Genomic DNA, 24,664 nt, shown 5'->3' with positions numbered 1-24,664 from the left:
GTTAGTTAGAAAAACAAACATATGTGTTTGGTTAAGAAAAAAATTATTTCTATCAAAATGTAACTTTTTTTTTTTTTTTTTTTTTAAAGCAGCTCTGATGTGCTAACTCTTCCAAACACTTCACACAGGGACTGTTGTTGACTTCCAAGTTTGACATATTGCTGACAGGGCAGTAGAAATTTGGGAATCTAAAGAGAATTCATTGGTTGCCTGTGCCAGCTCTGACAAGCTTATAGTTGTACATCTATTTGCACTGGAGTTTACAATAACAGAGTCAATGCTTTTTTGGGGATAATTCTACCAATAACAGCATGGGATACTTACATTTACTCTATTAGATGAACTGATACCTCATTGTTTTGATTGTAAAAGTCTAGTTCTTATGTGAGAAGTAGAAGAGAATGGTGTTGCTTGGAGGTTTTTTTTCTGTAAATGATCACTGAAGGAAATATTTTCCCTTTGAAGTTATTGAACATGCAATCTTTATAAGTGAAGAACTCTTGAATTTCCAACGTGTTGTTCTAGATGATCCTGTGAGACTTTGGCACACAAACAACCCACACAGAAAACACCTCTACAAAAAAAACTTATATGTAAATCAAGTACCCAACTTCATTTCCCATTATTTCCTGTCCTTAAAAGCTTGACAACTTTTTTTTTCAAAAGTTGTCTGTCTCTTGAACTTTTGTTTCCAACCTGTTTAACGCCATCGTAACTTGCCAGAGCATATCAGATAGCTTTGCTTTTAGACTAACAGATGTATTCCTGGTTAATGACTGCTTTGAACAGTGGAGCTTGGAAAGCCCCCATACCTCTTGGCTCTGCTTGCCACTGAGTTTCATGCTTCTGTTACGAGCAATGTAGAAGTGCTGCAGAAGCCATTTTTGACAGATTGGAAAAGCAGGCACTTTCCTCTATGTTTATTCTTTTATCATTGTTTTTATTTCTTTTTTGAGGGAAAGCGTATCCTATGCCTTCCCATAGTGGACTGCACAGGAACACTGGTTTGTAATTGCTTTGAGAGCTATACTGCAGCAGACCCTGTCACGGCAGTGGGGTGGTTTCAGCTTCTTGGAGTTCCAACTGAAAGGAAAGAAATTGCAAATACAATGAGCAATTACTTGATTTATACCTCCAACCCCCCACCAGTTTGTGTTTACAGTGTGTGTTTTTTAAAGAGGTATTTACATCTCATTTGCAGCTTTACCCTGCCCTATAAAGCTGAGCTGGTAGCCCAGGCAGCAGGGTGAGGATGAATTTTTGTCATAATACAACAAGGAAGAGAGAAGGGTAAAAGAAAAAATTTGTGTCTGACCTTTAACGACACAGAAATGAATCTTTGCTGTCACGTTTGCACGAGAGTCTGTTTCATAGCTGTTTTCCTTCTAGATGGGAACCCTCTGTGAGTTTCACTTATAAAAAAGGATTTAACTCACTCCCTGTATTCTTTTGTAGCAATTGCAGATGCTGGTATTTTAGATGCTACGTTAGCATGCTTTCTCTGTTCACATCAGTATATTGGCTAACTCCTGGATTTGAATTTAAAAATCCAGTTTACATTCTGTGTGAGATGGAGTTACATCAGGAATTAATCACAACTGTCCCTCTGCCCTGGATGCCCATAGTATCCATGCCTATTCATGTACGGGCATGATATCAATACAGAAATTTTCACCAAGAAAATCTGCTTACTATACATCACATCCTGAAAACCTGCAGCCCTTTTTACTGCTCAGCAATCAGAAATTGTCAAAAATAGGGAGATATTGTAAGGTGTTTATTTATGGAAAGCAGAGTCACAGATGAACTGTGAAGAGAGGGCAACGTGTTGCATCTGTTTAGGGATTTTGGAGTGAGGAGAAAGTTTATTTTCTAACTGCTCTGTTTTCCAGGCACTTTCAGAAGTGACATCTGTTAGAAATACTAATTGGAGATATATTTATCCAAAGCCAAAACATAACTTAAATGCTTGTTTAATTCAGCATAATATATTTAGTGGCATTCTTTATTCTACATTGAGAAAGTTCCTTTTCATCAACTTTTTATTAGAAAATGACTTGATTTTGAATCCGAATATCTGTCTTTTGGAGAAGTCCAGATCCAGAACTGAATTTTAAATTTAATTTCACTTCTCAGTTGAATCACCTGCTGGAAGGGAATTACCTGCTGGAGAGGAACTCTGCAGAGAAAGTCCTGTGTGTTTTGATGGACAACAGGTTGGCCATAAGCCAGCAGTGTGACCTTATGACCAAGAAGCCCAGAGATACCCTGGGCCAATGGGGTGCAAAAGTGTAGCCAGCAGGTTGAGGGAAATGATCCTACCCCTCTTCTCTTCCCTGGTGAGGCCATACCTGGAGTACTGTGTCCACTTCTGGGCTCTTCAGTTCAAGAAAAATAGGGATTATCTAAAGAGAGTCCAACAGAGATGGATGATGATGAGGGGCCTGGAAAGCTTCCCTTATGAGGAAAGGCTAAGAAGCTGGGACTGTTCAGTCTGGAAAGGCTCTGAGATGAGCTCTGATAAATGCTTATAAATATCTAGTGGGCAGGAGCCAAGTGGATGGGGCTGGACTCTTTTAATTGCCCAGTGACAGGACAAGGGGCAAAGGGCAAAAACCGGAACAAAGGAAGATTCATATGAACATGAGGAAGAAGTTATTTACTGTGATGGTGATAGAGTACTGGAACAGGTTGTCCAGAGATGTTGTGGAGTCTCCTTGGAGACATTCAAAACGTTCTTGGATGCTTTCCTTTGTGACTCTGCTTTAGCAGGGGGCTGGAGAACTAGGTGATGTCCAGTGATGCCTTCCAACCACTACAATTCTGTGATACTGTAATAGAATATTCAGCTCTTATGGAAAAAAATGAAATGTTCTGCTGTCCATTTATTCTGACTTTCACTTTAAGGAATGCATCACAAAAATATGCAGCTTTAGGATTGATTTAATTGGTTTCAGTCCTCATAGTATTGTTTATACTTGTAAACTCCTTTAATTAAATTATGTGGAAAACATTCTGTTTTCTCTGCTACGTAGAAGATTTATAAGGGTCCCATGCCAGTGCAACTCAGACACAAAAGGATGAATCTGCTAAATTAATACAAGCTTGTAGAATTCTTGACAGAAATAGTTTTTATAAGAAATCAATGTTTTATCATTGAGCACCATATTACATGCAATGGACATATGCCAACTTTCTAATAACACATAGAAAGGTTCTTCTTCATTAAAACAAGTAGATGCAAAACCTGAAAAAAATTGAAGTTATAGAATCTGTACAGCTTGTATCAGGTTTCTGCACATGACTCACCAGTACTCCCCATATTTGTTTGTAAGCTGTCACAGAACGTTAGGAAAACTAACCTGTAAGAGAGTCCTTTTTTTTTTCAGTTAGTTAAACCAGTTTTAATTTTTTTTCTTGTTTCAACCTAGGAATAGTTTTTCTTTACTCCAATATCCTTTGTATTTCTATATCTAAATGCTTGACTAGCCACCAGTCTTTTCTCTCTCACGAACAAGTTGCTCCACTGAGCATGTACAATTTTCATAAATGCTCATACCATCAGTGCTGTTTCTGGGGGATGTCAGAACTTGTTTTGTACTTTCCCTAAATGCTGATAAAACAGTCATGAAATTGTGAATCCAGAAAAATCTTTCAGCAATCTCAAAGACCCATGAAATAAGCCAAAGGAAAATATCTAAACTCAGAGTAATATGAACATTTGTGTTTGCTGTTCCTGCTTTTGCACTGATAGAAAACACAACTATTATTTCCACAAGTGAATGGTTATTTTAAGTGCTTTAAGAGTGTGAGGCCCCAAGCTGTTCTGCAATTGAGTGTCTGCAATTCTCATTACCTTTAGCAGGAGTAAGAATTCTCACTTGGCAAAAAAAGCAGCTTGCAGAACATCTGTTTCTTTGAAAATAACTTGAACTGTGTCCACAACTATACAGTTGTGCAAATAGAATTCATAGCAAATGCTCTCCAAGGCCTTATATATACAAGAGAGAGCTTGTCAGTATACTTAGATCAATACAGATATGCTGGCTAGGCTTGCCCATACAGAAAGCACTTACCTGTGAAAAGAATGTCCTGTCAATAGAATTTACAGAAGCTCACCAACTGTTTGAGCAAAGTGCTTTTTTACATTTTCTGAGAGAAAAAGCTGCATTCACCCTAGGGCTTTTTCTGTCTAAAATAAATAAATACAGATTACATTTGTCAGCACTACTCAGAGAAGCTCCTCATAATAGAAGTTCTACAACCTTTCTGTCATTTTGATGATAAGAGACACCAAAAATTTTGTCTCTTATGGAAAAGTTCATCGTGGAAGAAAATATAAAAATGAAGATTTATATTCAGCTGTGAACATGGCTTGCTGTGCATGTATTCCATCGCCTCTGTGGAGGATGAGAAATATTGCTGCTGCTAGCTGGTGTGCTGCGCCCAGGAAGTGCCGCAGTAAGAAGATTCAGGTCCGATCCAGAGAGTGTGTGTGGCAGAAAGAAATCAGTGGCAGCATCTGCCAAAGCAAGGACTGCTGGGTGGTAGTGAGAGAAATGATTGGACCCATTTGTGGCCACTTCAAATTCTCTCAAATACCAGACTATGCAAATAAATCTATGAGGACAGGAGTTTCCAAGTAAGTCTTCTTCTTCGTGGCCTCAGGGAAACCTGCTAGTAAGTTGCTAGGAAGAGTTACAGAGGCAGTGAAATCTGGGAAGTCACAAAGTCACATAGTTTCTTACACTTGCGAATACACTTTTGTTACACGTACATAATCTCTTTGCTTCAGTTTCCTTCCTCTCTGCCTCTGATGTTATTCCTGATGTTCCCCTTTCTCTTTTGCATTTTTCTGGTCAGCTCCATTTCCCTTCAGCACCTTCCTTTTCACTTCTCTTCAGTATGTTTTATCTCTTCTTAACTAATTCCACTGTTACTCACTGATGCTAACAAGTAAAACCAATCAGCCAAAATTCCAACTGTGTGATTAGCTTGCTTCCTACTGCCATTAAAAAGTTAACTTCTGTCCCTACCTCAGGTGTCACCCTTCCTTGATGTAGATTGTAATATTTTTCTGGGAAGGATCATCTTCTGTTCTGTGTTTGCTCTGCGCACACCAAAACAGGCTTTATTTTAATCAGCCTTTGCTAGTACCATAATAATTTTTGGTAAGGGTAGAAATTTAGAAGGTTACAGCTCTTCTAAAATTTATAAAAAGATTTATAAGTAAATGTTGAAGATATATGCCTCTAAGCTACACTGTAGAATGATGGGACACTTACTAGGTAAAGACTGAATTCTGTTGTCAGACGTGCACAAAATTGACTCCACTGAGGATCACATATGCACTATTGAGAGCTGAACCTATCAAATAAACTTTTGCTTCATATAACGAATACTATGTACATACATACATACATGTATTGGTCCATGACACATTTGGCCATACTGCTCTACCACTGAAGTGTGAGTAAGACTGATAACACAATCACAGCTTTCCCTTGTGAAATCACCCCCATTTCCAAATGAGAACCTGTTCTGTGTGAGAAAAAGCAAGAGTCTGAAACTGGATCAGTTCTTTGGACAATGAAGGTGAAGTCTTAATATTTTCTGTCAAAGACCAAGCAGGTGCTAACTGACTTCACAGGCCACAGCCTACCATGTACGAATCACGTGCTTGTGAATGACATCAACAACTGCAAATGCTTAATACACCTTATTCTTCTCCCTACAGCCTGCTTCTTCCTCTTTTCTGGTGTAATTACTACTGCTGCACCTCAAAAAGGTGCTTAGTTTGTGGCTGAAAGGGCAACCAAGAAGCTCATGTAGGAGCAACTGATGTATACTGCTGATGTTCCGAAAAAAAAAAGGTGATGTGGCAAGGAATGAACTAGTCTTGTGCCTTTCTTCTCTTCAGTGAATTCCAAAGAAGATTGAAACCCTTTTTAATACATGCTTTGCTAGAATGCTACAATTTGCTTTTATGTTTTGCTTGATGTTCACTGAGGAATGTGGTTTGGCAACTTGGGAATTATCACAGGACCATGGATGTTAAATATGTAACAAAAGAACTTTTTTGCAAAAATGAAGAAAATACAGTTTGAATTAAAATGAGATTTTTGATATTTTTCTCTTGGTATCTGCTGTGCTACAAAATTTCTACTCCTCAAAGGCTTTTTCTACATAGAAAAGGAGTGCTCTGTACACCTTAAATGGCAAAATGGTACAACACTCCTTAACATGTATGCGTATATATATATATATATATATCAAAACCCACACTAGTCAACATAGATAATGATCTAGCACAAGAACTGCATGCAGAAGACTTTTGTCTACTTTTTACATCTTTCCAGCAGAAACAGGGCTTGTAGGCCTTCCTTCTATCCAATAAAAAAGTGTATATGCACAGCTTTTTCTCTTTTCAATTCACTGATAAAACAGCAGGAGAGAGACGTAGCCATCTTATAGGAGAAAACAAGGAGTATGAATAGAGAAATCTGTTCAAAACATTCACCTGTTGTAAACATTTTGCAAATGAAACACTCTGTTTTGGATGTTGCGTGTACCCATGCACACTGGACCCCAACCACGCAAGGTACCTTTGAAAGCAAAGTGCTCAGCTTCTGGGCATCAACTAGACTAGAAAGGACACAGTGCATGCCTGGGGTCTCTGTGTATGAATACACTGGCTTCAAATGTAGCCTCTAAGGTGGTCAGACCTTTAAACAGCTACAAATCAGTATAAACCGTAACTTCAGAATACATGTCATCTCCAAGCGGGAGGCCCGGATCCAGAGATGACATCTCCACTGCTAGTCATACCTGATGGTTAGTCCTGTCCACAGTGTTGGCAGTGGAAGCATGGTCACGAGTATTTTGTCGGACCCTTGTGGAGTTTTGCTGCTCAATGGTTGAGGAGGTGGGGATGCAGAACTCTCTGAAACACCTTTTGAAATTCTCATCTAGAAATGCATACAGGACTGGATTGAGGCAGCTATTTATATACCCTAGAGCAATACAAAAGTGCCAGGACACAGTCTGGAAAGTAGTTTCTGGGATGTTGACCAGGGCTTTAATGATGACATAAATATGGATAGGAGTCCAGCAGATGATGAACACTGCCACCACTACAAGAACCATCCTTGTGATCCTCCGCAGGTTTCTGTCCTTCTCTTTAGAGCCAGATAACATGCGGACACTCTTGAGGCGTAAAATCATCAGCCCATAGCACACAGTAATGATCAGGACTGGCATGATGAAGGCAAAGATGAACACACAGATTTTCAGTAGGTTTTCCCAGTACCAAGCAGGGTGAGAGAATGTAAGCGTGCAGTCAATAGATCCTAGGGAAAGAAGAAAACAGCAGAGAACAAGACAGTCAGTTTTATATTTGCTTTCCTTTAAATATATATATATATTAAATACTGTAAGCAAATAGATTTTTGTTATGTAAATAACTAAAACAAAACAATTTGATATCTGTCATTGGGAGAAAGAGCGATAGGACACAGTGTTGCAAAACATGTGGGAAGCTTCAGTTAGAAAAAAAGCCAAAAAGTAACATGTTCTCCTCTGCATTATATCACTTGGAATTCTGTGTAGAATTTCAGAAGAAAAAGAGCTGAATTGTCATAAATGTCTAAACTTTGGCTCGCTTCTGATATAAAACCTGGTGATGATTTAACCACCATATCTGCAGCAGATTTGGGCATTTCAGGGCAAAAGGGAAGAGGATGATATGATGCTTGGTAACCACGCACTAGTGGTTACTATACCAAAAACATGGAGTGTTTTTGATATATGTTGAAATGCTGTCATTTGAAGGAAGATCTCTGAGCACTAGTGCTCCAAAACATGCTCTGACTTCTGTATTATACACTGCCAGGCAAAGTTGAAAATATACAGCCATTATCTGCAACTGCCAAATTCAGCAGGAATATCTTGGGTATAACAATGCCTTCTGTGCAGTACTGATACTGTACTCCAGATGCAGCCATACCAAGGAAGAGGAGAGGAAGAGGATCTCTTGATCCACTGGCCACACTTTTTTTAATGCATGCCAGATACCACTGGCCCTCTTGTCCAGAAGGGTGGGCACAGATGCTTTTCCAAACACAGCAGTAATTGTGTGGAGCAGGATTCTCATGGATCCTGCTGGAGCTGCCAGTCATCAAAGACTGATCACATGCAATGCTGTGTCAGGTCAAGTAGGGCTAGCTGCAAAATTGTTAAAGATGGCTTTTGGCATAACTTTATACAGTCTGCAGGTCAGAAATTAGTTCAACACCTCTACAATAAAAAGAAACAATGCAGAAAGGAGTTCAAACATTGAATTATTCAATTTGAGAATGAAAAACAAGACTTACCATGTCTGTATTTAGTAGTTGCCATAAACATAACTGGGAGACCAATGGCAGAAGAAAGAATCCAGTTGCAGACATTGACAATTTTGGCATTTCTGGGGGTACGGAAATCAAGGGCCTTGACTGGGTGGCAAACGGCTACGTAGCGATCCACACTCATGGTGCAGAGCGTAAAGATACTGGTGAACATATTGTAGTAGTCTATGGATATAACAATCTTACAAAGAATCGTACCAAATGGCCATGTTCCCATCAAGTAATTCACACTCTGGAATGGCAAAGTACTTGTTGCTAGTGCATCTGCCAATGCAAGATTGAAAATATAGATATTGGTGGCAGTCTTCATTTTTGTGTATCTAGAAAAAAAACATCAGCAAAGAAAGTGAATGACTACAACAAACAACATTAAACAAAATTGAGGCCAGTGCACCATCTACAAGTTACTTCCACGAAATAACATGCTAAATGGTATTAAAGATCATCTCCTCTACTGTTCACCTTTAAATCAAATTATCTTGCTCTGGTTTATCTACAATGATGTTTATAAATCAGTCAGACGTTACCTAACAGGTATAAGAAGGGTAAGAAAACACTAAATTAATTTGTGCAGAAAGGACATACATAGAAGAAACAATATTATGATTGCTAAAGAACCACTAATGGAGCTGGAAAGAAATGTTTGTGCACACTGGTCACTGTACTAAATGAACAGATTTTGTGTATCTTCTCATGACATGTCAAGAATCAGAACTGTAGTCTACAGCAATGGAGCACACAGCATTTCTTGGTTGTGAAATAGTAATGATTAATTAATTATGGAATAAGTAATTAAATTCAGGCTTTTGTTTTAAGACTAACCTACCTGCTTGTAATCAAATAATTTAAAAATAATTTGTTATGATGGTTACCATTATTATGGCTACTACTAGGGTTACTACTACCCTGATCTCAGGTTCCTCTACAAACTGGATAGATATTCCAACTGAATGAGAAGACAGATGATATCGGCCACATGAACTAAGCACATCAATAAAACCACCAGCCCTGTGTGGATGCTTAGCCCCGTTGCTTAAAGTAGGTATACATGCACTGCTCTGCTCCATAGTGTCGATTTTGACAGGTGAGACTTCAAACTGTTTTGAACTCCCGTCTTAAGTCTGTGGCACTAACACAAAAAACACTTTCTGAACTTTAAATACGTCACACCAACCACAGCTGAGCAGGGACACTTTATATGCTCTGTGTTTGCATTCCTAAATGTGGAATTAAAATTATTCCTTTGTTTCATCCATTTTTTCTTTTCAAGAGCCCTTTACAGTTTCAAGCCCTTGTGTCACATCAGTAGCATCTGACATCCACTATCTGTGAGGATGATATATTTTTCAATGGCACAATGAACATTTCATTCCAAGTAATCACTCCTGGCTAGTTTGTCCCAATTGCTGCTGAGGTTGCTAGGCACTGAGGCCAGAATTTGGGGGGTTAGATGTTTGCTCTTTTGATTCTGCAAAGTAATTGATCAGACATTTTATATTGTATAGACAGATTTGCAAATGGAACAGTCCTTTAAAAAGACCCTTTGGGCAATTTGTTGGAGAAGACAAAGAAGACAAAGTGTAAAATACAGTATTAAATGTTTTTGTTTTTTTTTTTTCTCTCTGATCTCTTCAGAACACGAGTCAGCTGCAAAGAGCTCGTGACAGGGCTACAAACGGAGCACATCTTTGTAACTTTTTGTCAGGGGTGGGGGAATGCAGATTTCATCCTGGATGCAACTAGATAACTTTTATGATGAGCATCTGATGAAGTTCATGCTGTTTTTGTTCTCATCTCATCGTACTGTGCATGAGGATACAAATAACAACCAAGGTGTTCTTTTAAACATTTTTTGAGTAGACCCGAGCTGCTGCTTGACTGCTGTGTTGAAAACTATGATCTTCCAAGTTTTAAATAAAATCTATTCTTTGAACTTAATGTACCCTGCAAACTTTTCTTAGGGGAGTACTCCCTTTATCCAACAGACTGTAACAGCAATTTAGGAAGACATAGTTGCTACAAGCATCTGTGCCTCTATCTGCTGGGAATAATTTAGAAAAAAAAATGCAAAGGATTGCAGTGAGGGAGAGGCACAATGAGCTGCAGCTCTAAAAGCGATTTAGGAAGGTGGAGAAAATATTTGGAGGGAAATTTATTGAAGAACCTCAGAGAAGATAATCAAAATAGGAATATTTCAATAGTGACTTTACTAAGGAAGAAAAAAAGATGCACTAAGCCCTCTGTTATCTCTCTTGCTGTTTATCAAAAATGAATGTGTTTTTTACAGGCCTTACAACAGTTCCTAGATTAGCTAATGCTCCATCCAGAGAGTAAACTTGCATGTTTGATGTCAGTGTGAGCAGACACACACAGCTTGCTCCAGCCTGATTGGCTCAGGCAGCAATAGCAATGATGGCTGAAGAGTGGCAATGGCTCTGAACCCTCAGAAGCTGAGAAAAGACAAATGCAGACTCAGCACCCTCACCCATGCTACTGGACCATTCTCAGCTCTGTAGTGATCACTGTTTTCACGGCTGGAGCAGAATATACAAGCTTAGGTATGCAGCTCAGTGTCACTGCCGTCATATCTGATTCAGTAGAAATTCTGTCTAGAAATCACATCATCATCAACTCATAATAATGATTTTTTTATCTGCAATTAAAGCTATTCCAATACTTTAAAGACAATGCTTGACATAGCAAAAAAAAATATATATCAGCCAATAGGTAAATCACTTTCAGTTTAGCGTGCTAGAGGAAGGGCAGAGAAAAGCTCTGAATAAATGGAATAGCATTTCTTCGCTGATAATACCATGGGCTCCACTTACTGCTACACAAATTTAAGCTTAAAAGTTCTTGGGCTTTCCATTATTTCACATAGTAATTTCACATAATAGGCTCTGGAGACTATTAATGAAAAATCCTGCTTGATGTACTCTTATAACCTACACATTTATAATCATGCTCTTCTTACAAAGAAAGGAAGTAGAGCTTTACTTTTGCTAGAAAGTATTTACCTCCACAATTGCTTCATGAACAAAAGCCTATTGCAATTCACAATATTCTTTTCAGTGACTTTTATGGGATCTGGGTATTTCTCTGTACTGAATATTTCAAGATTTTATAAAGACATTACTGCTAAAAAGTGCATTTTGTTGACGGTTTATTTCTCCAAATAAGTAGATTATCAGTGTCGCTAGGATTTTTTTCTTTTGTATGAAAAAATAAATATTGACAGAACTGATTTTAACAGCATGAAAAATAACAGTCCTGAAAATGAAGCTCTTCAAAGTCTTGATCTTAGCTATTTTTTTACTTTTTGCTAAGTTATCAGCCTATCTATTTGAAGAAGGAGAACAAACATTTCCATCATACGAACACAGCTGTGTATGTGATGAAATATATTTCAGGGAGATTGGATATTCTATGCAACTGAAGTCATGGGCTACCAGTAAAACTTTCTTATAACACCAACAGCACTGCGTGTATAAATACAATATTTTAAATATTACTGCTTTTGCAGTGCGATTCAAGGCCACCAGACAGTGGCGAATATTTATCTCTGGATTGCTCTTAATATTAAAATTAATTATGCTCATCATAATTCAGATACCCACTAGCACACGTTTTCTATCTCGTCAGAGTAGACTTTGTAGCATAAAATACTAATTTGTATTAAGTTTTTTTTCTTAATATATACTATGATATGACAGGTTAGATTCACAGCTTCAAGTCTGTCTAATTCTGTAGGTCATATTCAGCCTTGTCTTATCACTGTTCTATCCAGCAAAGATTTAAAATATATCTGAAGTTTGAAGATTTGAGCTATAGAGATCCACTCAACTGGAATTTGCTTGCAGTAAGAAGAAAGCAGTAAGGAAAAACATGACAATTCTACTGAAATAGTCACTAAGTTCCTGACATTCAAGGATATGTAAAAGCCTTAGACTGCTAGGCCATGGGCCAGGTGTAGTTTGCAAACCCATAAAAAAAATCATCAAACTAGAATTATTGAATTATAGAACATAAAAAGACCCTGCCTCAATTTCAGAAAGTGTAACAGCACCTTGAGCAGAGGCCATGAGCATCTCCCTGTTTAGCTCCCAGACACATCAAAGGAAAGTGATGTGTGCATCCTTGTGCTTCTCCCTCTTGCTGCAAGACACACTGCAGTTCTGTTTCTGTCTTGCCCACTCCAAAAGTGACGTCTTCAGCTGATCACCTCTGGAGGTGATCGATTTTTTGAAAAGTGTTTTAAGCCTCAATAGCTCAAATGAAAAGAACAAATAACATGACTCACATTTTCTTAAAAAGAAAACCAAACAACGCATTACATTTTTAGTACACAGTTGCTTTTTCTAAGCCTAACAGACATTGCTGATATACTGCTATCTTACTCTTGTTCATACCACTTATTGGAGAAGCCATTTACATCCATATGGACTGATGAAACATATTCTCTTCCAGATTTTTCCGTCCTGTAACACATCAGTCTTACACCATATTTGTACCATCTTTGGTGCAAAGAAGGTAGAGACGTGTTCACATTTAGCCCAGTGAATTGAGCAATACATGCCATTACAAATTCATTTGAAAACAGTGAGAAGCAGAAACAGTCTTTTGCACTTAGGAGATAGGTGGAACAATGATATATTGGTAACAATGACTTTCAGCAACACAAAGGCATACAAGCTTTTGTTCATCCAAAGCTAATTGGGAGACAATTGATCTATGTATAGTGCAAAATATCTGAAAACCTAATTCATTACAGGAGATTTATTGCAGAAAGCAGTCGTTCATGAATCTGGCTTGGCTGCTCAAAGAAACAACGGCCAGCAATTAGGTCTTGCATTCAGACAACCCGACATAATTCTTGTTGATTCTGGATGAGATTTGGTTAGCATTTAAATTCATATTCTTCTTGCATAAGTGACTTGTTAAACAAATGAAGAATCATTGTGTGCATGCATTAGATATGTTGAGGTCTCCTTGGGTGGAAAGATTAAAACATGTGAAGCATGACTAGTTGAACTAATTTAAATGAACATTTATTTCCATGGCTCTTCAGGTACATTTTCTATATGCAATCCAGAAACAGTAAGAAAAACTGTTCTTTTCATGTGTGCTTTCATAAGATATCTAGTACTTTCAGTTTTTACTGGACAACAGTTCACGCTGGTCTGGATAACTCTTTCTTTCCTCAATTAATCCAATGAATATGTTTGACTCCCAGCCGTAACCTGGAACGTACCTTTGGTCTCATGTAATAGAACTAACTGATGGCCATCCTGTCTAATTGTCCTTTTTCTTTCTTTTCTTTTGCACTATAGTGCATCTTTTTCTACAGAGTAAAAGACTTTCAAAGGATCTCAGCCACAGCTGTGGTATTGTAACAGCCTGCTACTGATTAGAGCTTTGAAAGTCATGTATATTCCATATGAGCCTAATCTACTTGTCACAGAGCACACAGTTTCATCAGCTTGAAGATCTAGTCTTTGATTTTCCTTTTCAGGAATACTCAAGAATGCTGTAAGCCATTAAGCTCAAGCTCTATATCACAATAAATTTGGGCAACATATTAATATGCAATCAGTCCGCCTTGACTGCAAATGACACACTGGCTAACAGTCAACTTGTGCTTTTGATTTATGCTTTCAATAGGAGATCATATACACGGATGTAATTAAAAAATAACAGTCTCTCAGGAGAAGCATCCAAACACCAAATAGAAACAAAGACAACTCTAGCAGGTACAGCAATTATAGCAGAAAATGTTACAGTAAAACTGTGCTACTGCAAGCACATTTATTTACATTCTGTACTGACTCAGTTTGTGGCAAAAACTGGAGAAGGGTACAAAATTTCCTGCTATTGACACAGACAGAGGCAGCGGCTGTTCCTGTTGAAGCCTTTGCCAGTCACTGCTGTTAAGGAGATTGGAGTGTAAATGCTGAAGTCAGTCGGTGAACACAGAGCAACAGGAAGATCTCCGTTGCCTAAAGACAAAATTTATCTGGCTTATCCACCAAATTTTACATTTGTAAGTGAGCAAAAACTACCAGAGCTCTGAGACAGAAGAGTGCATTGGTGGGTTAATTAGAAGGATTTAAAAAAAAAAACATGAATGTACCACGCCTCACTTCAGGTGCCAAAGCATGGCATAGTTCGGCAGTGGTGTGCTAAGCCTGGCACTGTGGGGCCTACTTATGTGACATACATGGTGGGGAATGCAGCAACTATATAAAAATTTATATATAGCATAAAACTAGCTTCCTATCTTTGTCATCCTACTGTGCCTTTTCCCCATATTGGTCTATGTTAAGGTGTTTGCAGATCCACCATTTGGTGGTATTTGCTTACACGTACCAGGTAAGGAAGGAAGGATTCATGCAGGCGCATCTGCTCAGGTTTCTTCTGTACTCAGAACCAAATAGCAGCTTCACTCAGATCTCAGCCATGGTGCAGGAAAGCTGAACAAAAGCCTGTGAGATTCCAGTACCAGCCCTTTCAGGAATTACATGGTGCCAGTGACAGAGAGTCATGAGGGCATCTGACTCATCCTGTTTTCAATTAATTACAATAATGTGTTGGGCTTTGGGCTAAAACTCACTTGCTGCTTTCCTTAATGGCTTTTCCTGCTGTTTTTTTTTTTCTTTTCTTTTTTTTTTCTTTCTACAAAGAGGGTTCTATAGAGGTCTTTTTTCTGCTGTTTGGTTTGTATTAGTGAGCTTAGTCCCTCCACAGAGAAAACAAAATAAGCTTCCATCTTTGGGAAAAAATAGCTACTTACCAGAGGAAAGCTGGTCCTTTCACTTCAGGTGTGACTGAAAGATTTTACTAGCAAGAAGATTATTCTAGACAGAACACACAAATTCCACAGTAGTTCTAACAAGTAATTATTTTATTATCATCATTCTTTCATTATTTTTCTTTTTCTTCTTCTTTTTTTTTTTTTTTTTTTTTTTTTAAATTACATGTTTATGCAAAATATCCTTGGAATTTACTGATAGGTGTTCAAATATATTCATACCTACTTGCCAGGCAAATATTTAAGATGTTGCAATGTTTTATAATTCCTATCAACCCAATTTCTTTTTTCTTTTCCCAGAAGCCACAAAGAGCAATTTTATGATAAGAAGAAATGACAGCAACATGTATGCTGCAATTCTTGTGCAGTCAGCTGCTGGTATACTGAATTGTTCCCCTCAATCTAGTTAAATAAAGGAAACATTATCTGCAAATTATTCCTGGACTCATTCTGGTCTGTTTATTAAACCATCTCTAGATCAATCTCTGCAAGTTTGACACTGAAGCACATATGAGTCTCCAGTAATGGCTGCTGTTTTTGCAGTTATTGTGTAACACATCTTTGAGAAATAAATCAATGGTGTTAAAAATGGTAACTCCAATATATTGCCATTATCCAGCAGTGAGTGCTTCTGCTTATAGCAGAATTTTTTTGCTTTGCCCATGCAAAGAAAAGATGTCAGCATCTTAACTTTCTCCCCTGTGCATTCAGGGAAGTGATCAGGACTACATCAGTGACAACTGAGGTTACATTATTATAGGAGAGGGAAGTTAACAGCTATTTTCCCTATTTTCGGAAGATAAAGAGATCTTCCACAAATCTTCCTGATTTGTAGACTGATCTCCTCAGGTGAAGAATGTACATGACAGATCCCCTGCTTGGCAAAGAAGCTGGAAGGGAAGCTTTTGAGGACAGTTTTACTGCTAGCAGATGTGGAATCCACAGAAAAGTGATGGGGAACAGCAGTGGCAATCCTTCATGGTAAAATGCTTTCATAGCAGCAGCATGGGGCACAAGGCAATGCCAGAGGCCACACAGAGAAGAGTTTTGCTAAATATGCAGGGTACAGTCTCTTGTGTGTAAGAGATCAGGATCTTCTTGTGAAAGTGTTGAGTGTGATCTGGAAAAGTGAGACAAAGGGACAGGAGAGAGGATGAACAGGGAGGAAGACACAGCTGTGAAGAGGGCAGAATGGGGAAAGCTGGAGGTGAAGAAGAAAGGCATGACAGAAAGAGGAAGTGTGACTGTATGTTTTGAGAAGACCGCATGTAAAGTACTAGCAAACATGGATTTGGTACCATGTGAAAAGAACGAGTTTGCATCTTGAACTGGGGCTCTGAGGGAGAAACTGACATCATCAGTTTATGAGAAGAATTTGGGAAACTAGCTCCTTGGATGTTTTTCTACTGAAGCAGCACATCCCAGAGCTGACATGGAGGTCAGCAGTGTGCAAGTGGGGAAGAGGAAAAGACCACAACTGCTGCTCTCTCCTTCAAGAAAGCAAATTCTCTCATGCTGGAATTGCTCTGTGCCATACATCCCATTCTACACAAACAGTTTTGTTTTGAAGTTTTATTCCTGATCTGAGACATAAGATCTCATAGCTGATAATTGAACACTTCTCAGTGAGAAGGTGGAAAACGTGCTATTTCATGTCCTTCACAGTTACTTGACTAGCTACAGCTTATCACCTATCATCTTTACCTTTTTTCATCACTCAAATTCAAAGGGAAATATAAATAAATAATGTTTAACACTAAGCAGATGAATGGTACTTAACACAGGCTAAGCTGTGGAATGCTAGAGAATACCCTTAGAAGCCAATTTTAAGAGGAGCAAGGTCCTTGAAAGATAATGATAGAATCCCTATTAACACAACAGGAAAGCCAAATTCCACGGTATAAGCCAAACAGATGATTGTAAGGTGTTTGCTTGAGATGAGCCTAAAAACAACTCACTAAATAGTTTCTCTCAGATTTTTCTGAAACATAGATACAATGAGTAGCTTTGTATTTTGAAGAAAACAATCAAGGATTAAAAACACATTTTCACAGGAAACCCCATTTAAAAAGATCTTTCTTCATGAAAGTGCCCATTAGACAGAATCCTTACAACACTCTCTCAGAGCACCCAGACTTAAAAATAACTAATTTAGAATCCTTAACAATGTTTCAGAATTCTCAAATTTTACTTTAGAAAATGACTGCTTTGAAACAGCTTTGTTGAAAGGTAACAGTATTTCCAACATACTATTTCCAACCTTATTTTAGATTAAGATATTCTTGGGACTGCTGCATAGAAGAATGTCCACAGAAAGATACTGAAAAAATGGTGATGTAAAATGCAGCCCAGAAGTCTGTCTGCAGTACAATAGGCTGTTAGAAGGAGTCTCACACAGGGATGCTTCTCTTTCTTCTTCTCTTTGTCTAAACACCAGTTACTGTCTATGCCTGGAAAAGAGCTAATGATTTTGAGACTGTTTGGCTTACATCATGTTTTGTTTGAGATTTTTGTATGTCATTTTTTGCTGTAGGAGAATTCAGAAAGAAAAGTTTTTCAACTGTATTCATTAAAAGCTATGACTGATGATTTGAAAACAAAACAGTGCAAGTTAAAATGAAACAAAATAGTATTTCGGGATTATGCTAGCTCACATTAACTCATTAGTTTGCTAGCAATTGAAATATGAATAATACGCGCTTATAATATGTTCTAGTTTTACTGATGCCATGAATAGTCAGTGCAATTAGACTGACTTTTATGAGGAAATTCAGTGAGGGGCGAAGTTTTCAGCATACCTCTGCCCAGGGGTGGAGGTGCTGCAGGGGCAACCCCATGTTCTGCAGGTGGGAGCTGGCTGGGCACCCTGACCTTGCCTTCAGCTCAGAGATACCAGGGACATTCTGAGGTTGTCGTCAACCATGGCTGTTTCAATATAACTTAAACAAACAAAAATATAAAAGTATACATAGCATTTTATCTAATCTACTCCTCTTGATCCTGGAGGAGAGGGAAGCACCTAAGTAGTCAACCATTTATCCTCTACTAGAGGTTGGTAAATTTTTATTGCAAGCAGTGTGCAAATGAAACTTATGCCTCTGTGTAAAGTGGTGTGTTGAGAGTCGTCATCTCACTGCACCTCTCTTTGAACTCAGCTTCTGGGCTGATCTTGCCTACTCAGATTTCCTCAGAACTTGACTGTCTCCAAGAATTGGGCCTCCACCACTTCTCTGGGCAAACTGTTCCAGTGTCTCAGCATTCTTATTGTAAAAAACTTCTTCCTTATGCCAGCTTTAAATCTCCCTTCTTTTAGTTTGAAATCATTTCCCCTTGTCCTGTCACAACCTTTACCAGAACCTGGTAAAGAGTCTGTCCCCTTTCTTATAACCCCCCATTAGATACTGAAAGGCCACTATTAGGTTCCCTGGAGATGACAGATGCAGTGCCATCCAAATGAAGAGACATTCACATTGCTGTGGGCAGGAAACAAATTTTATGGATTTCTAGGTTTCTAAATTCCCCAATCTATGCTGACACAAGGCATGCTATGGATCTTCTTTCACACTGCATCCATAACTCCATGTTGCTTTGCAAAGAAGAGCTTCTGGCTTTTCTGGAAAAAGTCTTTGCTTCAGCCTGTTTTAACCTCTGATCATTTTCAGTGGGTCATTCTCAGCTTACTTAACAAAAATCAGACTCTCTCCACCCCATGTGCTATATCCGCTTTATGAACTCCTTACTTTTCCTTTTCTTTACAAGTCAGAGTATTCCTCTGAAGACATCCATTCTTCCTACAATTGAAATTACATGCCAAATTCCTTTCTTACTAAAAAAGTATTCCCAAAGCACAAGTGAACCAGGCTGAAGTAAGCAAAGGTTTCAGTAGAATGTGCAATCTTCCCAAATCAGATGATGATTCAATCATAATTTTTTTTTCCCAAAACATAGTTGAGATATTGCCCTGAGAAATGCAAAAAAAGCTCTTTACCACAAAGCAGACTTCTTTCCTTATTTTAATTTTGTGGACTTTAAAAAAAATATAAATGCTAGTATAATCATTTACTCTAATGAAACAAGGCATTTCCCTTATCTTGTGAAGGACCACGGGGCACCCCAGGCTCCTTTATTTATGATATGTGACAAAACGATTAGCACAGCAATTAAGGCATTACTCTTGCCTTGAGTGTTGACAGCATCTATTGATGACATTGCAGCCCTCTCAGGGCATTTCACCCAGTGCAGGGCTGGGGCCTCAGCTTCTCCACTCTTGTGATGCCAAAGATGTTTAGCTATGATCTATCACAGCTCACTAGCACTGTGCACACCTCCTTAATCACAAGACATATTCTTCTTCCCCCTCTCATCATATCCCACTGACTTGTCTTGAAAGCAAGAAAAGCCTATAGATTGATGTGAAATTAATTCAATGCCACATGATGATACTAATTGTACACTGTCTTGTACTCTGCAGCAACTAGCAGTAGCATTTGCTGTTAATGTAGCCGTAATGACACTGTATTTGTATTAGTAGTTCATGCTTAAACAAAACATATGAGGAAAATAGATAATGAAATCTGTGGCTGGCAGTAAAACCTGACTATTATTGCTGTCACTTAGAAGGCATTTTTCATACTTCACAAAGGAAACACGTTGGTAACATGGGGTTCAGTTTCACATACTGTAGATACAATGTGTTGTAAATAATAATTCAAGGAAGAAATAACTCAGCTGAACAGAAACCATTTGGGAGAATGAGGAGGGCGGTTGAGATTGCATTAATAATCATGTACAGGCGTACAAAGCCCATGACGCTGTATATTGAAAATGACAGTTACACATCAGGCAAGCACCTACACAGCTCTGGCTCCAGGCCCACGGATCTGCTTCACTTGGAGGAGATGGGACAACTGGATGGGGCTTTAAAGTCGCCTGCTTATAGAAATAACTTAATAGCTATTCAAAAAAATTTTTCCAAAGAAGCCAAGTGTGATGTATTAGCATGCACTCTAAACTTTCACTGGACTCTAAGAGGTGAGTAGGGACAGTTTCAGACATCCAACCATCTTCCCTCTCTGTTCCTGGCATTTTCAAGGTAAACAAGCTGCCAATATCACTTTCAAATCTTCTTTCTTGTAGTATTAATTCACCTAAAAATTAACACAAACTTTAGAACTTCCTTTTTCTTGAGTAGTCGCTGTATGAAAGGTGGACAAAGACAGGGAGATTTATAGTATGCCAAATTTGATCCAGGGAAAGGTTTGCCTCCTGTCTTTAGTGGGATCTAAGGTTTCATGAATATGAGCATATAAGCTCACTGCTCCATATATGCATATGATACAATTTGGCAATGCTCTCATGTTAGCATAGCCTGCAACAGGAAAAATCTCAAGAAGTTCCTTACTGCTGCCCAAGCATACCAAACCTATATAGAAGCACAGAAAGGAAAGACATTTCTGTGATGCTTAAATGACAGACTCTATTCAATCATAACAAGCTTTTTTTCATCCTAAAATGCGAAATAGGTGTATGACATTAATTGAGAAGGAATTATGTCATATGGAATCTGGACAATCTGGACTCAGTCCTGTCTTTGCTGCAGAATTCCAGAGTGGTTTTAGGGAGGTCATTTAACTGATTTATGTCTTCCTCTGTAAATTAAAACATACTTTTTGCCTTCTATTGCTTCTGGTTTTTGTATTAAGCTTTAATCTCTGGGAAAGATTGTCTCAAGATAGAAAGCTGAATGCAGGTGCATCATTCAATTTGGCTTTGTGGTGTAAGTATAATTGAATTAATTAATATAAGAAATATGAACCCAGAACAGGTTATGGCTGGTATAAATTTACAATTCCATGGAAAACTTGTAACATACATACTGCTGACAACCATCCTGGTTCTGTTACATTGTGCATCTGCTTCTTCTCCCAGAGGAAGGCATTCACCGCTTGCTCAAACCATTGCAGTCATGTTCCTGTTCAAGAGCACTTCTCACACAGACCACTTGGATCTGAGCTTTTCCAAATCCTCATGGCACAAAGAATCTTCTCAATTCTGCCTCTAAAGTATGGTTAAAAGCAGTAGGAACAGTCTGAACCATTGGTGCGTGTAAGTTGTGTTCCCATTAGGTTTAGTTGTATGGGCTTTGCAGAGATATCCCCAAAAGCTGCTGTTATGTTGTACGCTGAAGGAATCATCAGAGCATCACCCCAGCTTGTTACAGCCGCCCCCGAGCCCCACGCAGCGCCTGCCCGGCGGAACAGGGGGGAACTGCAAATCCTGCGGCAAGGAAGAAGCACTCCCCAAGGGCACCCCCTGCAGAAGCATGGCCCGGAAAGGCCAGCTGCCCGGGGGAAGTCAGGACCGGGCCAGCTCCGAACCGGGGCATTCGAGGGCAGCTTCGACCCGCCGCCCCCGGGAGGTGGCACTGTTCCTCCACGGAATCCGACCACCCGACCCGGGCCCCGCCGAAGCCTGTTTCATCTCGCTGGCACCCGCTTGCCGCCGGTTTACGGGTATGAGATTTCTCGTGCGTGAAAGGCACATTTGTGAAGGACCTGCGGGTAACAATGTTGCTCAGTGCTGCAGCGCAGCTGGGAGCCTGGGGAACTGACAGGATCCCGTGTGTACGCGTGGATGTATATACACTTACACAGACACAGATGTATACTAGCATAAAACACGCATATCAATACTCAAGATAGAGGATCTATAATTCCAGGCAGAGAGAAGCATTGAGCCGCGATGCCATTTATATTTTGCTTTTGTGTTGGCACAGGTTTGGGGACAGACGCGTGCTGAATGCTGTGCGTACACTCGCACACGCGGTGGCCGCGGTCCCCTTCCACCTTCTCTCAGCAGCGGACAGCTGCGAGAGTCGGGCTCCGCTGTCGGAGCGCTGCAGGGTGCTGCATCCTTAGAGGCCCGTGGAGCATCTCCGACGGGGCGCTCGGCCCCGCCGCGTTCTCTCGCTCCGACGCCTTCCCAAAGCCTCTTCCATTCAAATACCCCGCACCCAGGAGGCAGAAGTCCCTCGCACGCACAGGCTCCGTAGCATCCCGCCGCCGGCGGAATTCCGTTCCGCAGCCCGACGGCAGCACTCACCTGATGATGACGTACATGACCAAGAAGTTGCCGAAAAGCCCCACGACGCACACTACAGAGTAGAGGGCCATGATGGCGATAGCCGTAACCACAGAGGGGCCGCCGCCGCCCGCGGGAGCGCATGGCCCGCCGCCCGCGCTGCCGTTGGCACCACCGCAAGGCTCAGAGCGGTTCCAGCCCGCCGTGTTGTTACCCCAGGAGCCTGGCGGCGCGGCCACACAAGGAGGCACGGCGGGGCGGCAGGCGGCGGCGGCAGAGGCGTTGGCTCCGAAGGGGACCTCCAGGGCGCCGGCGAGGAGCGGCGCGGAGCCGTTGCCCAGGAGGTAGGCGACGGCCATGGTACGCGGCGGCGTCAGAACGGCCACCGGCTCCTCGCGTCCGACTGCGAGCGACGCGCAGCGCGGGCGGTGCCGGGGAGGCGGCGGCTCCCACCCGCCCCGACGGCGCGCCCGGGCGCTAGCTGCAGGCACGTGTGTGGCGGGCGGGGCGGTAGGAAGGGCTGTGACGGTGGGGAAGACGCGGGCGGGGGGAGGTGGAGCTTTACTCCCCTCTGAGGCCTTCATGAGGTGTCAAGTGAAGCATTTCTTGGGGGTAAGGGTGTGCAGCTGTAGTGGAGTCTGCTTTGCTGTGCTTCTCGGGCTGGGTAGCGCTTAAAGCGTTTGCTTCCCCAGGGAAGTGGGGGTAGGGAGAAATGTCTGGCAGTGTTGCCTGAGTGGAGCAGGGGTCAGCGTGCAGCTGATTAATGTGGTGAGTCAAGGATATTGACCAGACTGTGCCCTCCCTGATTCTGTGGCTTGGGGAAAGGGTAGCTGGCACTAGAAGTAAAACGTGGGAAACTGCGCAGTAGCACACTGGACAGAACTGTGCTTTGGAAATGATTTGGATCTCCTGTATCCTCACAGTTTTCACAGGTATTTCCACTCCAGACCTACAAGAGCCCTCTCCCCTAGATGTTGGTGTGATTGTTGTCAGATGTGATAGCATTCAAAAAAGAAAGATATGGACACCAGTTCTCTTAACTGGAAGGCAATGTCCATACGCTGTACCAGGTGCTTGACTTGCCTGCTGCTTATTTGCACTCTTCTATGTATAGAGAGACGTTGCCGGTAGGGTGGCTGATCACTAATTACCAGGACCCGTTTCTTCTACCGCTTCATCAATGAAATCAGAAGGGTTCCTTGGTAAGGCAGGAGAAATACCAGTGATCAGGAAGCAGATGGAGTGGCAGTGATTGTCCCTGCTGCCTCATCACAGACTTGTACTCAATATCTCTGCTTACCACAGGCAGAGCATGTCCTGCTATTTCAGGAGTGATAATGGCAGAAGTGAAGAAGAAGAGATGAGTTGCAACCTGCCAGAAAGATGCAAAAATACAGGCAAAGATCAAGGATTAGATCAAGGATTTCCTGGGCTTTTGTGTCGGAAGTAATGGCAGCCAGTGCTGGTTAGGCTGAGTAACGGTAGAAGACCACACATTCTTCTAAAGTATCTCTGATCTTTAGCATTGAGGTGGGAAAACAGCGAAAACTAAAATGGAGTGTCACTGGACTTTGAGAGGGATGTAGATTTGAGTAATAGATGTTCATATTTTTAAAGCTACATGTTTTTGAATCTCACCAAGATACAATGGATTAGAGGAAGAAAATCAAGAAAGGCTGCTAACAGGTTCTTCATGTAGATAGCACGTACTACTTGGTGGCTAGAGAGAGTATTTTCAGCATTTATTGATTGGAGAGCTATTTAGCATCATATTCAGAAAAAGAAGAAAGGTTCAGAAATGAAAACATTTGTGGACAGGCAGAAATGAAAGTACTCGGAGACTTCTCATGGTGAAATTCACTGCCTCTTGAAGTGTACCATATTCTGTCATACACAGAACAGGAGGAACAGGGCTTTAAAACTGGACCATTCCCAAAGAATTTTATCTCTGGATACTGTGCATAATGCAGGAACCTCTCTCACTTCTTCCCCTTTGCTCCACCAAAGCCATCAAAATAGTTTAATATAAGCCTAGCCGCAGTCAATGTTTGGCCTTTTGAATACACCTGTGCATGGCTGTGAAAGGAGTAGGGCAGATGGGAACCAAAAATCAAGGCTGCTACAGCTTTTTTTGATGTATCCTGTGTTGAACTCAGCTTTGTACCATTTTAGCTATCAGAAGGACCTTTGATGGATTAAAAATCAATGTCTTCAAAAAGTTTTAAAACTGGATGCCCAGGTAAATCTAGTGTTATATACAAGGCTTTATTATTAAAGATAGAAGAATTATTTTTCCTATTAAATCAACCTTCTGGCAGGTACAGATGAAAACTCAGGCTCAGAGAGAATTGGCAATAAGCCTTGGGAGTTG

General features: G+C 40.4%; 1 protein-coding gene across 2 annotated transcripts; it reads right to left on the bottom strand.

The window, feature by feature from the left end:
* Positions 1-436: 436 nt before the first annotated feature.
* OPRM1 (opioid receptor mu 1) lies at positions 437-22,652 on the bottom strand (the record flags this gene model as incomplete). Of its 2 annotated transcripts, none has more annotated exons than XM_079532933.1 (4): positions 437-574; positions 6,829-7,349; positions 8,373-8,725; positions 22,315-22,652. In XM_079532933.1, the coding sequence occupies 4 exons, from the start codon at positions 22,650-22,652 to the stop codon at positions 437-439; spliced, it is 1,350 nt and encodes a 449-aa protein (XP_079389059.1). The 2 variants fall into 2 exon arrangements, with proteins under 2 accessions (XP_079389059.1, XP_079389060.1); XM_079532934.1 differs by lacking the exon at positions 437-574 and adding an exon at positions 1,045-1,083.
* Between the last annotated feature and the right edge of the window lie 2,012 nt (positions 22,653-24,664).

Source organism: Tetrao urogallus (genome assembly GCF_951394365.1).
Source record: "Tetrao urogallus genome assembly, chromosome: 2".
In the NCBI taxonomy this organism is placed as follows: Eukaryota; Metazoa; Chordata; class Aves; order Galliformes; family Phasianidae; genus Tetrao; species Tetrao urogallus.
The sequence above is the reverse complement of the archived record's forward strand: the minus strand, read 5'-3'. Positions and strand labels throughout refer to the sequence as shown.